The sequence below is a fragment of the Salvelinus namaycush genome, chromosome 7, assembly GCF_016432855.1.
Source record: "Salvelinus namaycush isolate Seneca chromosome 7, SaNama_1.0, whole genome shotgun sequence".
NCBI lineage: Eukaryota > Metazoa > Chordata > Actinopteri > Salmoniformes > Salmonidae > Salvelinus > Salvelinus namaycush.
The window spans coordinates 15,846,775-15,864,232 of record NC_052313.1 but is presented as its reverse complement, the minus strand read 5'-3'; the positions used below and the strand labels follow the sequence as shown (position 1 = coordinate 15,864,232).

At 51.4% G+C, this 17,458-nt stretch overlaps 1 protein-coding gene across 1 annotated transcript in view; it reads right to left on the bottom strand.

The window, feature by feature from the left end:
• LOC120051023 (sodium channel protein type 4 subunit alpha-like) overlaps window positions 1-17,458 on the bottom strand; it is a 158,403-nt gene that overhangs the window by 122,522 nt on the left and 18,423 nt on the right. Inside the window, exons 4-6 of the mRNA XM_038997609.1 lie at window positions 16,181-16,309; window positions 13,335-13,426; window positions 1,435-1,677 (exon numbers count right to left, since the gene is read on the bottom strand). Of these exons, the coding sequence (XP_038853537.1) occupies window positions 1,435-1,677; window positions 13,335-13,426; window positions 16,181-16,309 (464 nt within the window). The remainder of the gene's footprint in view (window positions 1-1,434; window positions 1,678-13,334; window positions 13,427-16,180; window positions 16,310-17,458) is intronic.

The window sequence follows — 17,458 nt, the reverse complement described above, 5'->3', positions numbered from 1 at the left end:
GTTCCACATTGACTGACCTTTGTGTCTTAAAGTCATGATGGACTGTCGTTTCTCTTTGCTTATTTGAGCTGTTCTTGCCATAATAGGGACTTGGTCTTTTACCAAATAGGGCTATCTTCTGTATACCACCCTTACCCTGCCACAACACAACTGATTGGCTCAAACACATTGAGAAGGAAAGAAATTCCACACATTAAATTTGAACAAGGCACAGTTGTTAATTTAAATGCATTCCAGGTGTACCTCATGAAGCTGGTTGAGAGAATGCCAAGAGTTTCCAAAGCTGTCATCAAGGCAATGGGTGGCTACTTTGAAGAATCTAAAATATAAAATATATTTGGATTTGTTTAACACTTTTTTGGTTACTACATGATTTGATATGTGTTATTTCATAGTTTTGATGTCTTTACTATTATTCTACAATGTAGAAAATAGTAAAAACAAATGAGTAGGTGTGTCTAAACTTTTGACTGGTACTGTATATGAAACATTTATAGATCTAACTTCATTAGATTAGATAAATATCACTTTTTCTAAATGACAAAATATTCGATCAATGTACCTCAATTTTGTTTGTTGGGATGATCTACAAAGCTGAGATGAGACAGATTACATTTTTAGTTGAGCATGACTAGAGGCATCCAGGGAAAGACTAGTGGCCTCCAGGGAAAGACTAGTGGCATCCAGGGAAAGACTAGTGGCCTCCAGGGAAAGACTAGTGGCCTCCAGGGAAAGACTAGTGGCCTCCAGGGAAAGACTAGTGGCCTCCAGGGAAAGACTAGTGGCCTCCAGGGAAAGACTAGTGGCGTCCAGGGAAAGACCAGTGGCCTCCAGGGAAAGACTAGTGGCCTCCAGGGAAAGACTAGTGGCCTCCAGGGAAAGACTAGAGGCATCCAGGGAAAGACTAGTGGCATCCAGGGAAAGACTAGTGGCCTCCAGGGAAAGACTAGTGGCATCCAGGGAAAGACTAGTGGCATCCGGGGAAAGACTAGTGGGCTCCGGGGAAAGACTAGTGGCCTCCAGGGAAAGACAAGTAGCCTCCAGGGAAAGACTAGTGGCCTCCAGGGAAAGACTAGTGGCATCCAGGGAAAGACTAGTGGCCTCCAGGGAAAAACTAGTGGCCTCCAGGGAAAGAATAGTGGCATCCAGGGAAAGACTAGTGGCCTCCAGGGAAAGAATAGTGGCATCCAGGGAAAGACTAGTGGCCTCCAGGGAAAGACTAGTGGCATCCAGGGAAAGACTAGTAGCATCCAGGGAATGATGAGAATTACAGGAGGGGGGGGTGTTTAACCCTGGGGGGCATTTAGCCATAAGCCTCCCTATACAACAAGTCTCTTTCGCAAAAGGGATCTTTGCGCTCAATAGGGTCAGCCTTTTTAACTAAATGATACATTCATTTATTAAACAGGCGTTTAACTGACGCACAGCGCTCACCTTCGTCTGCGATGAAGTCTTTGAGCGAGGGCCACGTCCGGTTGTTGCAGAAGAAGGTGGTGTTGGTGTTGAGGGTGTTGTTGACGCAGTGCGCTGTGCTGCGGACGCACTTCTGCCGCAGGTTACCCATGAAGAGCTGCAGGCCAATGAGGGCAAACACACTGAGGCAGAACACGGTCAGGATCATCACGTCTGCCAGCTTCTTCACCGACTGGATCAGCGCACCCACAATGGTCTTCAGGCCTGCCCAAGGTCAATAGGTCAGCACGCACACACATGGTCATAGAAATGGACACAGGGTAAATAGAAGCTATCTTTGATTAGCTAGTTCTGTCTAATCATAAGGAACTGTTTTAGATCTAATAACTGAAAATGGTTATTATGTATATGTAATTTAAAAATGTACAAAAATAACTATAAAAAATTCTGAAAGTTAGTGGTCTCTTACTTTTTACAATTACATACTGTATAGTGGGGCTTGTTTACAGTAACTTAACTACAGTGCATTACTCTGTATAACAAGTTACAAAAATTACAATAATTGTATAAGGAACAATACAACGACTCACTATCCATAATAATTAGTGGTGAGCACCAATATCGATAATTCGATATGATATCAATATAGTTTGTAATCGATATGAGCAAGGCACATCGTGATATTGGCTTATCCTTGCTGTTAACCCACACTTTTATGTAAAAGAGGAAACATTAGTGTTTCTGCAGGCACATAGCCCTCTCACAGGCTCTCAACTTAGAATAACTGCCTGCTGATGGGCCATCAACGAGCTTCCCATTGTGTTCAAGCAGGTTGGCTAGGTTAGGCTCCCAGAACATTCACCCATGGCCCAATGGGCAATAAGCAAGAAGTTGTCTGAATTTCACAAAGCCGTAGAAGTTAAGTCCATACAGTTGCAATCTTTGATATTGGTTTGAAAAAATGCAACTGATATTGATATCGATTTTTCATATCAGTGCCCATCACTAATAATACTAACCATGACATGGATGCAAAAAAATGTACAGTTACAAATTCAGAACATTAAAAGCAAGAAGGCCACACAGAAACTGAAGACACCGACACAGCATTCAAAATACAAAGAAAGCTAACAAAAACGAACTAACCTCTACAGAAAGAAACATTGTCTTGTTTCTTTTCGAGAGATCAAAAATGCACCGAAAAATTCACAATGTATGGTCATTGACAACAGACGCTTCCCAAATAATGACTGACTTACTGGCTGACTGACTGGCTGGCTGACAAACTAACTGTCTGACTGACTGACTGAAAACTTGTCACGATCGTCAATGGGAGAGAGAGAGGACCAAGGCGCAGCGTGTGGAAAATACATCTTCTCTTTATTAGAAGAAGGACAACGAAACAAAACAACAAACAGACGAACGTGAAGCTATCAAAGACTAAGTGCAAACATGCAACATAGACACAGACAATTACCCACAAAACCCCAATGCCTATGACTGCCTTAAATATGGCTCTCAATCAGAGACAATGAACCACAGCTGCCTCTAATTGAGAACCAATCTAGGCAGCCATAGACATAACTAGACAACTACACTAGACACTACAAAAACACATACATTCCCCATGTCACACCCTGACCTAACTAAAAAACATAAAGAAAACAAAGAATACTAAGGCCAGGGCGTGACAGTACCCCCCCCCCCAAAGGTGCGGACTCCGACCGCACAAACTGACATAGAAAGGGGAGGGTCCGGGGTGGGCCCCATCATGGCGGCGGCTCGGGTGCGGGACGTGGCCCCCACTCCACCATTGTCAATACCCGCTTTGGTAGCCTCCTCCAAATGGCCACCCTCCAAATTAACCCCACTGGATTAGGGGGCAGCACCGGACTGAGGGGCAACACCGGAATGAGGGGCAGCTCCGGACTGAGGGGCGGCAGCTCCGGACTGAGGGACGGTAGCTCCGGACTGAGGGACGGCAGCTCCGGACTGAGGGACGGCAGCTCCGGACTGGCTGACGCAGCTCCGGACTGGCTGACGGCTCTGGCTGGTCATGGCTGGCTGACGGCTCTGGCTGGTCATGGCTGGCTGACGGCTCTGGCTGGTCATGGCTGGCTGACGGCTCTGGCTGGTCATGGCTGGCTGACCTGGCTGGCTGACGGCTCTGGCTGGTCATGGCTGGCTGACGGCTCTGGCTGGTCATGGCTGGCTGACGGCTCTGGCTGGTCATGGCTGGCTGACGGCTCTGGCTGGTCATGGCTGGCGGACGGCTCGGGCTGATCCTGTCTGGCGGACGGCTCGGGCTGATCCTGTCTGGCGGAAGGCTCGGGCTGATCCTGTCTGGCGGAAGGCTCGGGCTGATCCTGTCTGGCGGAAGGCTCGGGCTGATCCTGTCTGGCGGAAGGCTCTGGCTGCTCCTGTCTGGCGGAAGGCTCTGGCTGCTCCTGTCTGGCGGAAGGCTCTGGCTGCTCCTGTCTGGCGGAAGGCTCTAGCGGCTCCTGTCTGGCGGAAGGCTCTAGCGGCTCCTGTCTGGCGGAAGGCTCGGGCTGATCCTGTCTGGCGGAAGGCTCGGGCTGATCCTGTCTGGCGGAAGGCTCTGGCTGCTCCTGTCTGGCGGAAGGCTCTGGCTGCTCCTGTCTGGCGGAAGGCTCTGGCTGCTCCTGTCTGGCGGAAGGCTCTAGCGGCTCCTGTCTGGCGGAAGGCTCTAGCGGCTCCTGTCTGGCGGAAGGCTCTAGCGGCTCCTGTCTGGCGGACGGCTCTGAAGGCTCATGGCAGACGGGCGGCTTTGCAGGCTCATGGCAGACGGGCGGCTTTGAAGGCTCAGTCCAGACGGGCAGTTCAGGCGCCGCTGGGCAGACGGGCAGTTCAGGCACCGCTGGGCAGACGGCAGACTCTGGCCGGCTGAGACGCACTATAGGCCTGGTGCGTGGTGCCGGAACTGGAGGTACCGGGCTAAGGACACGCACCCTCAGGCTAGTGCGGGGAGCAGCAACAGGGCACACTGGACTCTCAAGGCGTACTATAGGCCTGGTGCGTGGTACCGGCACTGGTGGTACCGGGCTGAGGGCACGCACATCAGGGCGAGTACGGGGAGAAGGAACAGTGCGTACAGGACTCTGGAGACACACAGGAGGCTTGATGCGTGGTGCCGGAACTGGAGGCACTGGACTGGAGACACGCACCACAGGGAGAGTGCGTGGAGGAGGAACAGGGCTCTGGAGACGCACTGGAAGCCTGGTGCGTGGTGTAGGCACTGGTGGTACTGGGCTGGGGCGGGGAGGTGGCGCCGGAAATACCGGACCGTGCAGGCGTACTGGCTCCCTTGAGCACTGAGCCTGCCCAACCTTACCTGGTTGTATGCTCCCCGTCGCCCGACCAGTGCGGGGAGGTGGAATAACCCGCACCGGGCTATGTAGGCGAACCGGGGACACCATGCGTAAGGCTGGTGCCATGTAAGCCGGCCCGAGGAGACGCACTGGTGGCCAGATGCGTTGGGCCGGCTTCATGACATCCGGCTCAACGCTCAATCTAGCCCGGCCGATACGTGGAGCTGGAATGTACCGAACCGGGCTATGCACGCGTACAGGAGACACCATGCGCTCTACTGCGTAACACGGTGTCTGCCCGTACTCTCGCTCTCCACGGTAAGTACAGGGAGTATGCGCAGGTCTCCTACCTGACTTCGCCACACTCCCTTTTAGCCCCCCCCCCCCCCAAGAAAATTTTGGGTTGTACTCGCGGGCTTCCAGCCTTGCTTCCGTGCTGCCTCCTCATATCGCCGCCTCTCTGCTTTCGCTGCCTCCAGCTCAGCTTTGGGGCGGCGATATTCTCCTGGTTGAGCCCAAGGTCCCTTACCATCCAATTCGTCCTCCCATGTCCAGAAATCCTGTGTAGGTGGGTCCTGTTGCCGCTTGACACGCCGCTTGGTCCGATTCTGGTGGGTAATTCTGTCACGATCGTCAATGGGATAGAGAGAGGACCAAGGCGCAGCGTGTGGAAAATACATCTTCTCTTTATTAGAAGAAGGACAACGAAACAAAACAACAAACAGACGAACGTGAAGCTATCAAAGACTAAGTGCAAACATGCAACATAGACACAGACAATTACCCACAAAACCCCAATGCCTATGACTGCCTTAAATATGGCTCTCAATCAGAGACAATGAACCACAGCTGCCTCTAATTGAGAACCAATCTAGGCAGCCATAGACATAACTAGACAACTACACTAGACACTACAAAAACACATACATTCCCCATGTCACACCCTGACCTAACTAAAAAACATAAAGAAAACAAAGAATACTAAGGCCAGGGCGTGACAGTACCCCCCCCCCCCAAAGGTGCGGACTCCGACCGCACAAACTGACATAGAAAGGGGAGGGTCCGGGGTGGGCCCCATCATGGCGGCGGCTCGGGTGCGCCCCACTGGATTAGGGGGCAGCACCGGACTGAGGGGCAACACCGGAATGAGGGGCAGCTCCGGACTGAGGGGCGGCAGCTCCGGACTGAGGGACGGCAGCTCCGGACTGAGGGACGGCAGCTCCGGACTGAGGGACGGCAGCTCCGGACTGGCTGACGCAGCTCCGGACTGGCTGACGGCTCTGGCTGGTCATGGCTGGCTGACGGCTCTGGCTGGTCATGGCTGGCTGACGGCTCTGGCTGGTCATGGCTGGCTGACGGCTCTGGCTGGTCATGGCTGGCTGACGGCTCTGGCTGGTCATGGCTGGCTGACGGCTCTGGCTGGTCATGGCTGGCTGACGGCTCTGGCTGGTCATGGCTGGCGGACGGCTCGGGCTGATCCTGTCTGGCGGACGGCTCGGGCTGATCCTGTCTGGCGGAAGGCTCGGGCTGATCCTGTCTGGCGGAAGGCTCGGGCTGATCCTGTCTGGCGGAAGGCTCGGGCTGATCCTGTCTGGCGGAAGGCTCTGGCTGCTCCTGTCTGGCGGAAGGCTCTGGCTGCTCCTGTCTGGCGGAAGGCTCTGGCTGCTCCTGTCTGGCGGAAGGCTCTAGCGGCTCCTGTCTGGCGGAAGGCTCTAGCGGCTCCTGTCTGGCGGAAGGCTCGGGCTGATCCTGTCTGGCGGAAGGCTCGGGCTGATCCTGTCTGGCGGAAGGCTCTGGCTGCTCCTGTCTGGCGGAAGGCTCTGGCTGCTCCTGTCTGGCGGAAGGCTCTGGCTGCTCCTGTCTGGCGGAAGGCTCTAGCGGCTCCTGTCTGGCGGAAGGCTCTAGCGGCTCCTGTCTGGCGGAAGGCTCTAGCGGCTCCTGTCTGGCGGACGGCTCTGAAGGCTCATGGCAGACGGGCGGCTTTGCAGGCTCATGGCAGACGGGCGGCTTTGAAGGCTCAGTCCAGACGGGCAGTTCAGGCGCCGCTGGGCAGACGGGCAGTTCAGGCACCGCTGGGCAGACGGCAGACTCTGGCCGGCTGAGACGCACTATAGGCCTGGTGCGTGGTGCCGGAACTGGAGGTACCGGGCTAAGGACACGCACCCTCAGGCTAGTGCGGGGAGCAGCAACAGGGCACACTGGACTCTCAAGGCGTACTATAGGCCTGGTGCGTGGTACCGGCACTGGTGGTACCGGGCTGAGGGCACGCACATCAGGGCGAGTACGGGGAGAAGGAACAGTGCGTACAGGACTCTGGAGACACACAGGAGGCTTGATGCGTGGTGCCGGAACTGGAGGCACTGGACTGGAGACACGCACCACAGGGAGAGTGCGTGGAGGAGGAACAGGGCTCTGGAGACGCACTGGAAGCCTGGTGCGTGGTGTAGGCACTGGTGGTACTGGGCTGGGGCGGGGAGGTGGCGCCGGAAATACCGGACCGTGCAGGCGTACTGGCTCCCTTGAGCACTGAGCCTGCCCAACCTTACCTGGTTGTATGCTCCCCGTCGCCCGACCAGTGCGGGGAGGTGGAATAACCCGCACCGGGCTATGTAGGCGAACCGGGGACACCATGCGTAAGGCTGGTGCCATGTAAGCCGGCCCGAGGAGACGCACTGGTGGCCAGATGCGTTGGGCCGGCTTCATGACATCCGGCTCAACGCTCAATCTAGCCCGGCCGATACGTGGAGCTGGAATGTACCGAACCGGGCTATGCACGCGTACAGGAGACACCATGCGCTCTACTGCGTAACACGGTGTCTGCCCGTACTCTCGCTCTCCACGGTAAGTACAGGGAGTATGCGCAGGTCTCCTACCTGACTTCGCCACACTCCCTTTTAGCCCCCCCCCCCCCCCCCAAGAAAATTTTGGGTTGTACTCGCGGGCTTCCAGCCTTGCTTCCGTGCTGCCTCCTCATATCGCCGCCTCTCTGCTTTCGCTGCCTCCAGCTCAGCTTTGGGGCGGCGATATTCTCCTGGTTGAGCCCAAGGTCCCTTACCATCCAATTCGTCCTCCCATGTCCAGAAATCCTGTGTAGGTGGGTCCTGTTGCCGCTTGACACGCCGCTTGGTCCGATTCTGGTGGGTAATTCTGTCACGATCGTCAATGGGAGAGAGAGAGGACCAAGGCGCAGCGTGTGGAAAATACATCTTCTCTTTATTAGAAGAAGGACAACGAAACAAAACAACAAACAGACGAACGTGAAGCTATCAAAGACTAAGTGCAAACATGCAACATAGACACAGACAATTACCCACAAAACCCCAATGCCTATGACTGCCTTAAATATGGCTCTCAATCAGAGACAATGAACCACAGCTGCCTCTAATTGAGAACCAATCTAGGCAGCCATAGACATAACTAGACAACTACACTAGACACTACAAAAACACATACATTCCCCATGTCACACCCTGACCTAACTAAAAAACATAAAGAAAACAAAGAATACTAAGGCCAGGGCGTGACAGTACCCCCCCCCCCCAAAGGTGCGGACTCCGACCGCACAAACTGACATAGAAAGGGGAGGGTCCGGGGTGGGCCCCATCATGGCGGCGGCTCGGGTGCGCCCCACTGGATTAGGGGGCAGCACCGGACTGAGGGGCAACACCGGAATGAGGGGCAGCTCCGGACTGAGGGGCGGCAGCTCCGGACTGAGGGACGGCAGCTCCGGACTGAGGGACGGCAGCTCCGGACTGAGGGACGGCAGCTCCGGACTGGCTGACGCAGCTCCGGACTGGCTGACGGCTCTGGCTGGTCATGGCTGGCTGACGGCTCTGGCTGGTCATGGCTGGCTGACGGCTCTGGCTGGTCATGGCTGGCTGACGGCTCTGGCTGGTCATGGCTGGCTGACGGCTCTGGCTGGTCATGGCTGGCTGACGGCTCTGGCTGGTCATGGCTGGCTGACGGCTCTGGCTGGTCATGGCTGGCTGACGGCTCTGGCTGGTCATGGCTGGCGGACGGCTCGGGCTGATCCTGTCTGGCGGACGGCTCGGGCTGATCCTGTCTGGCGGAAGGCTCGGGCTGATCCTGTCTGGCGGAAGGCTCGGGCTGATCCTGTCTGGCGGAAGGCTCGGGCTGATCCTGTCTGGCGGAAGGCTCTGGCTGCTCCTGTCTGGCGGAAGGCTCTGGCTGCTCCTGTCTGGCGGAAGGCTCGGGCTGATCCTGTCTGGCGGAAGGCTCGGGCTGATCCTGTCTGGCGGAAGGCTCTGGCTGCTCCTGTCTGGCGGAAGGCTCTGGCTGCTCCTGTCTGGCGGAAGGCTCTGGCTGCTCCTGTCTGGCGGAAGGCTCTAGCGGCTCCTGTCTGGCGGAAGGCTCTAGCGGCTCCTGTCTGGCGGAAGGCTCTAGCGGCTCCTGTCTGGCGGACGGCTCTGAAGGCTCATGGCAGACGGGCGGCTTTGCAGGCTCATGGCAGACGGGCGGCTTTGAAGGCTCAGTCCAGACGGGCAGTTCAGGCGCCGCTGGGCAGACGGGCAGTTCAGGCACCGCTGGGCAGACGGCAGACTCTGGCCGGCTGAGACGCACTATAGGCCTGGTGCGTGGTGCCGGAACTGGAGGTACCGGGCTAAGGACACGCACCCTCAGGCTAGTGCGGGGAGCAGCAACAGGGCACACTGGACTCTCAAGGCGTACTATAGGCCTGGTGCGTGGTACCGGCACTGGTGGTACCGGGCTGAGGGCACGCACATCAGGGCGAGTACGGGGAGAAGGAACAGTGCGTACAGGACTCTGGAGACACACAGGAGGCTTGATGCGTGGTGCCGGAACTGGAGGCACTGGACTGGAGACACGCACCACAGGGAGAGTGCGTGGAGGAGGAACAGGGCTCTGGAGACGCACTGGAAGCCTGGTGCGTGGTGTAGGCACTGGTGGTACTGGGCTGGGGCGGGGAGGTGGCGCCGGAAATACCGGACCGTGCAGGCGTACTGGCTCCCTTGAGCACTGAGCCTGCCCAACCTTACCTGGTTGTATGCTCCCCGTCGCCCGACCAGTGCGGGGAGGTGGAATAACCCGCACCGGGCTATGTAGGCGAACCGGGGACACCATGCGTAAGGCTGGTGCCATGTAAGCCGGCCCGAGGAGACGCACTGGTGGCCAGATGCGTTGGGCCGGCTTCATGACATCCGGCTCAACGCTCAATCTAGCCCGGCCGATACGTGGAGCTGGAATGTACCGAACCGGGCTATGCACGCGTACAGGAGACACCATGCGCTCTACTGCGTAACACGGTGTCTGCCCGTACTCTCGCTCTCCACGGTAAGTACAGGGAGTATGCGCAGGTCTCCTACCTGACTTCGCCACACTCCCTTTTAGCCCCCCCCCCCCCCCAAGAAAATTTTGGGTTGTACTCGCGGGCTTCCAGCCTTGCTTCCGTGCTGCCTCCTCATATCGCCGCCTCTCTGCTTTCGCTGCCTCCAGCTCAGCTTTGGGGCGGCGATATTCTCCTGGTTGAGCCCAAGGTCCCTTACCATCCAATTCGTCCTCCCATGTCCAGAAATCCTGTGTAGGTGGGTCCTGTTGCCGCTTGACACGCCGCTTGGTCCGATTCTGGTGGGTAATTCTGTCACGATCGTCAATGGGAGAGAGAGAGGACCAAGGCGCAGCGTGTGGAAAATACATCTTCTCTTTATTAGAAGAAGGACAACGAAACAAAACAACAAACAGACGAACGTGAAGCTATCAAAGACTAAGTGCAAACATGCAACATAGACACAGACAATTACCCACAAAACCCCAATGCCTATGACTGCCTTAAATATGGCTCTCAATCAGAGACAATGAACCACAGCTGCCTCTAATTGAGAACCAATCTAGGCAGCCATAGACATAACTAGACAACTACACTAGACACTACAAAAACACATACATTCCCCATGTCACACCCTGACCTAACTAAAAAACATAAAGAAAACAAAGAATACTAAGGCCAGGGCGTGACAAAACTACCTGACTTGCTGACAAACTAACTGGCTGACTGATTGGCTGACAAACTAACTGACTGGCTGACAAACTAAATGACTGGCTGAAAAAACGAACTGGCAGGCTGACAAACTAACTGACAGACTGATTGACTGACTGGCTGACAAACTAACTGACTAGCTGACAAACAGACTGAGTAACTGACTGACTGGCTGACAAACTAACTGACTGGCTGACAAACTAACTGGCTGACTGACTGACTGACTGGCTGGCTGACAAACTAACTGACTGACTGACAAACTAACTGACTAAATAACTGGTTGACAAACTAACTGGCTGACTGACTGGCTGGCTGACAAACTAACTAACTGACTGACTGAGAAACTAACCGACCTACTGGCTAGCAAATTAACTGACTGACTGACAAACTAACCGACTGACAAATTAACTGACTGACTGAAGGGAATTGCTGACTGGCTGACTGACTAACTGTCTGACAAACTAACTGGCTGACTGGCTGACTGACTAACTGTCTGACAAACTAACTGGCTGACTGACTGACTGACTGGCTGATTGACTGGCTGGCTGACAAACTAACTGACTGGCTGACAAACTAACTGACTTGTTGACTGACTGACAAACTAACTGACTGACTAACTGGCTGGCAAACTAACTAATTGGCTGATTGGCTGACTGATTGACTGGCTGACAAACTAACTGACTGACTGACAAACTAACCGACTGACAAATTAACTGACTGACTGAACGGAATTGCTGACTGGCTGACTGACTAACTGTCTGACAAACTGACTGACTGCCTGACTGGCTGATTGACTGGCTGGCTGACAAACTAACTGACTGGCTGACAAACTAACTGACTGGCTGACTGACTTGCTGAAAAACTAACTGACTGACTGGCTGTCTGGCTGACAAACTAACTGACTGGATGACAAACTAACTGACTGGCTGACTGACTTGCTGACAAACTAACTGACTGACTGGCTAACTGACTAATTGACTGACTAACTGACTGACATTTTGACTTTAACCCTGTCTCAGAATGTGCCCAAAGCATTTCCAAGATTTTCTAGCCTTTTTTCCCTAGCTAACTATATTTAGCTTATCTGATCCTATGCTATTACCTCACTATTCTGATTCCTATTTGGCCAGGATTTGTGTTGGATTAAAGGTAGTGTGAGGGGCCAGACTGCTGTACAGTATGAACACAGAGAGGAATTCAGTCTCTAAACCGTCACTTCCAGTCTGGCATTTCCAGAAGATGGTGTGGGCCAAAGGAGGTCAGCCATGAAGAGCCTGACGCACCATGTGTCTCAACAGCACCCAATAACAGGAAGAAGTGGAATACATGGGCCATGACTGATGGAAGTTAGCTCCCGCAGAGTAGATACCGGGTAGCTACTGTATGGTACAGATCATCCCAATGTGACATACCAGGTAAATCTAGGAGTCTAGGTCCTATAGCGTAAAGTAAAAAGTAGGGTCCAGGGTTTTCCCTGGCCAGGTCAAGTGGACAGGTTATGCACTGTAGGTTTACATAAAGGGCCCTGCTCAGAAATATACTGCACTATATGTTGCTAAGGGTACTACACCTGTTTCATCAAAACAAGGGATTTAGTCCTATTTGAGTAGAGATCCGTTCTGAATGGACTGTATGACCTGCTTCCTATGGGAGCGTCTGTTGTGAATGGAGATATTATTACCATACAAAGTGGTATTTGACTATACCCATGCCTGTTAAACACTAAGGGTGAATGAGACCTGTTGAGTCAGATAACGAGGTAACATAATCCTTGGGCTTAAGGCCAGATGTCATGTTGAAACTTTATCTGTGTACTATATATTCACTATGTTGATGTCTATAGCAAAGTGTTTGCATACAGCATGTGGACGCAAGCATTGATGCATGACTATGCCTTGAAAGAAACTAGATTTGTATTTTTCATAAATGAATGGCATACATACATCAGAAATTCAAAATGAATTTGAAGTCACAACACAACGGTTGCTACCAGACTCTTATTCTACTGCTCAGGTTATACATTGCCCCCACATCCCTCCCTTCCCCAATACATGTGTTAATATTGGACTATAATTTATGCCTTCCTTTATTATACTTACGCTAAAATATTTACTATATTCTTTTGACCCATTTACTTTATGTTTGTATTCTTATCTTTTCTTATTTCTTATTGTTGTTGCGTTGTCAAGAAGGAACCTGCAGGTACGCATTTCGTACGGTGATGTAAACCATGTGTATCCCGTACATAAGCCTAATACAACTTAAAACAAACTATGGGCAAACATATTCTTTGAGAATAGAATCTAAAATGTGAGAATCCTCCATTTTGAATCACACGTTGCCCAACTCAAAGGTCTCATTTCCACTCACTGGTTAGTTTGATTACCGGAAACAAAAAGGGAATGACAAGGGACTCTGTTCCAATACCCACACTAGCAGGCCACTTTGGGTGCAAGCCCAATACATTGCTTCATCCTAAGTACAGTTGGGTGCTAGTATAGACATATTGGAACGTAGCCAGGGTTTAGCTCTTCCAACGGTGGGTGGTGTCTTAGTGTTTGAAACTCCCTTCTCACCTGGGATGACTGAGATAGTTTTCAGTGCTCGTAGGACTCTGAACGTCCGTAAGGCTGAGACATTGCCCAGGTCCACAAACTCAGTAACATATCTGCAACAAGTGAAAGTCAAGCAGACACAATGACAAAGCACCGACGACAGGCAAAACACAACAGTTGAATGGGCCGGGATTGGAAGATAGGGGAGGGGGGGAGGGTTTGGATTGAGGTCAAGGGTCAGAGAGGATGGCTTTGGATTGGACAGAGAGGAGGAAGAGGGTGAAGGGGCATGTACAGTACACTAACAGTATGTGGACTGGACGATAGACAATGTAACCCATTTTTTGGTAACACTGCAGCACAAGGGGAGACTCCCTCTTACCTGGGATTACTGAAATAGTTTTCAATGCTCTGAGGACCCTGAATGTTCGAAGTGCTTGGAGATTGCCTACTTTAACAAATTCGGTTAGCAACCTGCAGGATCAAATTACAGTTGTTTGGTCAAACACCAACAACAAAAAAACGAAAAGACAACTGCAGGCTAAGCACTGCTCACTGCCTCTTAGTGAAGCTTTCCCTGGAGAACAGGGCAGAAACAGCAAGGTATATAAATTTCCTGTTAGCTTTTTTTACAGTTATGTGTGCTGTTAGTATGTCTCCACATAAAGAGAGTCCAGAAAAATGTGAAAAATGAATATGGTGCCAGTCCATGTGCTGCTCATATGAGGTATGTTAAGTCTTCAGGACCTAAGTGGTTCCATTCCCTATTACATTTCTGAGGTGAGTTTTCCAAAAGCTTCATAGCTAACATGGCATGCACTCCGTTTCCATGGGAACCCCAAGGGTTGGGGGTGTGGATATTTATCCGTGTGGGGGGGGGGGGTATCCGTTTTCCCGGTCATCAGTCTGGATTTAATAAAGCCAGCGGCGGGAAGGAAGGTGGCCTGTCTGTCAACACGAGTGGGAGGGCAGCGGGGGTCGGTAACTGATGTGTCCCTGTCCTGCTAAATATCCATCTGACCCCACAGAGGCTTCCAGTTCAAGGTCGACTGGAAATAGAGCTGCAGGAGCCAAACAAGAAATCAACACTTCATCGGGGGAGGGGGGGGGGGGGGGGGGGGTCCTTAATGACTCCATTGGAACCTGCTTCTGGTTAAGGTCCCCTATTGGACAATCTGTCATTGGTTTAGAGGCTGTTATGGGTGACTGGGAAACTGCCTGAGCCTTTGGCGCCGTACCTACAATCCTACTTCAAACACGGTTTTCTCACAGGTGAGTCAGTTAATGCACGGTGGGGATGTTTCAAATTGTTCCCTTAGAAAAAAGGTGCCGTATGTCCTCAGTGTTTAGACCATCCACAGTAGAAGGTCAGGAGCAAAATAGATTATTCAAAAGCAGCTTAACCCACACCACCAAAGCAAAATTGAACATTTGAAGAGTAAGAACATCGGTAATTGGTCATTAAATTCAGGTTGCATTCTAAAATGTTGGAAGTAAAAGTTTGCACTGCATCTATTGGTTAAAAAAAGAAAGAGGATTGAAGTATAGTGAAGTATAACAGGGATTTCCAGTAGTCGAGTAAGTATTTACATTTTTTTTTTACTGTCTTTTTTTACATTTATGAATGTGTTATTCAATGCGTTTCTATTGGTTTTAGTAGTAAAGGCCAAAATCAATATTTTAAGGAAGTAGAGGGCAGGTTAAAAGGAAGGAGAGGGCAGGTTAAAAGGAAGGAGAGGGCAGGTTAAAAGGAAGGAGAGGGCAGGTTAAAAGGAAGGAGAGGACAGTTTAAAAGAACGAAGAGGACAGCTTAAAAGGAAGGAGAGGACAGCTTAAAAGGAAAGAGAGGACAGCTTAAAAGGAAGGAGAGGACAGCTTAAAAGGAAGTAGAGGGCAGGTTAAAAGGAAGTAGAGAGCAGGTTAAAAGGAAGGGGAGGACAGCTTAAAAGGAAGGAGAGGACAGCTTAAAAGGAAGGAGAGGACAGCTTAAAAGGAAGGAGAGGACAGCTTAAAAGGAAAGAGAGGACAGCTTAAAAGGAAGGAGAGGACAGCTTAAAGGGAAGTAGAGGGCAGGTTAAAAGGAACGAGAGGACAGCTTAAAGGGAAGTAGAGAGCAGGTTAAAAGGAAGGAGAGGACAGCTTAAAAGGAAGGAGAGGACAGCTTAAAGGGAAAGAGAGGACAGCTTAAAAGGAAGGAGAAGACAGCTTAAAGGGAAGTAGAGGGCAGGTTAAAAGGAAGGAGAGGACCGCTTAAAAGGAAGGAGAGGACAGCTTAAAGGGAAGTAGAGGGCAGGTTAAAAGGAAGGAGAGGACAGCTTAAAAGGAAATAGAGGACAGCTTAAAAGGAAGGAGAGGACAGCTTAAAGGGAAGTAGAGGGCAGGTTAAAAGGAAGGAGAGGACAGCTTAAAAGGAAGGAGAGGACAGGTTAAAAGGAAGGAGAGGGCAGGTTAAAAGGAAAGAGAGGACAGCTTAAAAGGAAGTAGAGGGCAGGTTAAAAGGAAGGAGAGGACAGATTAAAAGGAAGGAGAGGGCAGGTTAAAAGGAAGGAGAGGACAGCTTAAAAGGAAGGAGAGGGCAGGTTAAAAGGAAGGAGAGGACAGATTAAAAGGAAGGAGAGGGCAAAATACAAGGAAGGAGAGGGCAGGTTAAAAGGAAGGAGAGGACAGCTTAAAAGGAAGGCGAGGACAGCTTAAAAGGAAGGAGAGGACAGCTTAAAAGGAAGGAGAGGACAGATTAAAAGGAAGTGGATGGCAGGTTAAAAGGAAGGAGAGGACAAGTTTAAAGGAAGTAGGTTCAAAGGAAGTAGAGTGTCAGACACTAACAGGAGTGATACAGAGAGGTCTACTGTAGCAAGAGAGATACTTACGCCATGGCAATCACACTGAAATCCAGCCAGTTCCACGGGTCCCGCAGGAAGGTAAATGGCCCCACACAGAATCCCCTCGCCAGAATCTTTATCAATGACTCAAACGTGTAAATGCCAGTGAAAGTGTACCTGGGCGGGTGTATGTGGTAAGGGGGGAAACAAAAGGTCAAAACATTAGCAGGAAATGGCATAAGCTAGGGTGAGAGGCAAAACACTGCTCTTCTTCCTCCACATGGTTCCCCGACTCCGAGTGCAGTTCAAATAAAACATATTTTTTAAAGAAGAAAGAAACCAATAGGAAAGGGACAGAGACAGAGACATGTAGCAACTTTAGGGAGAGACAGAGACATGTAGCAGCTTTAGGAAGAGACAGAGACATGTAGCAGCTTTAGGAAGAGACAGAGACATGTAGCAGCTTTAGGAAGAGACAGAGACATGTAGCAGCTTTAGGGAGAGACAGAGACATGTAGCAGCTTTAGGAAGAGACAGAGACATGTAGCAGCTTTAGGAAGAGACAGAGACATGTAGCAGCTTTAGGGAGAGACAGAGACATGTAGCAGCTTTAGGAAGAGACAGAGACATGTAGCAGCTTTAGGAAGAGACAGAGACATGTAGCAGCTTTAGGAAGAGACAGAGACATATAGCAGCTTTAGGGAGAGACAGAGACATGTAGCAGCTTTAGGAAGAGACAGAGACATGTAGCAGCTTTAGGGAGAGACAGAGACATGTAGCAGCTTTAGGGAGAGACAGAGACATGTAGCAGCTTTAGGGAGAGACAGAGACATGTAGCAGCTTTAGGAAGAGACAGAGACATGTAGCAGCTTTAGGAAGAGACAGAGACATGTAGCAGCTTTAGGAAGAGACAGAGACATGTAGCAGCTTTAGGGAGAGACAGAGACATGTAGCAGCTTTAGGAAGAGACAGAGACATGTAGCAGCTTTAGGGAGAGACAGAGACATGTAGCCGCTTTAGGAAGAGACAGAGACATGTAGCAGCTTTAGGGAGAGACAGAGACATGTAGCAGCTTTAGGGAGAGACAGAGACATGTAGCAGCTTTAGGGAGAGACAGAGACATGTAGCAGCTTTAGGGAGAGACAGAGACATGTAGCAACTTTAGGGAGAGACAGAGACATGTAGCCGCTTTAGGGAGAGACAGAGACATGTAGCAGCTTTAGGAAGAGACAGAGACATGTAGCAGCTTTAGGGAGAGACAGAGACATGTAGCCGCTTTAGGAAGAGACAGAGACATGTAGCAGCTTTAGGGAGAGACAGAGACAT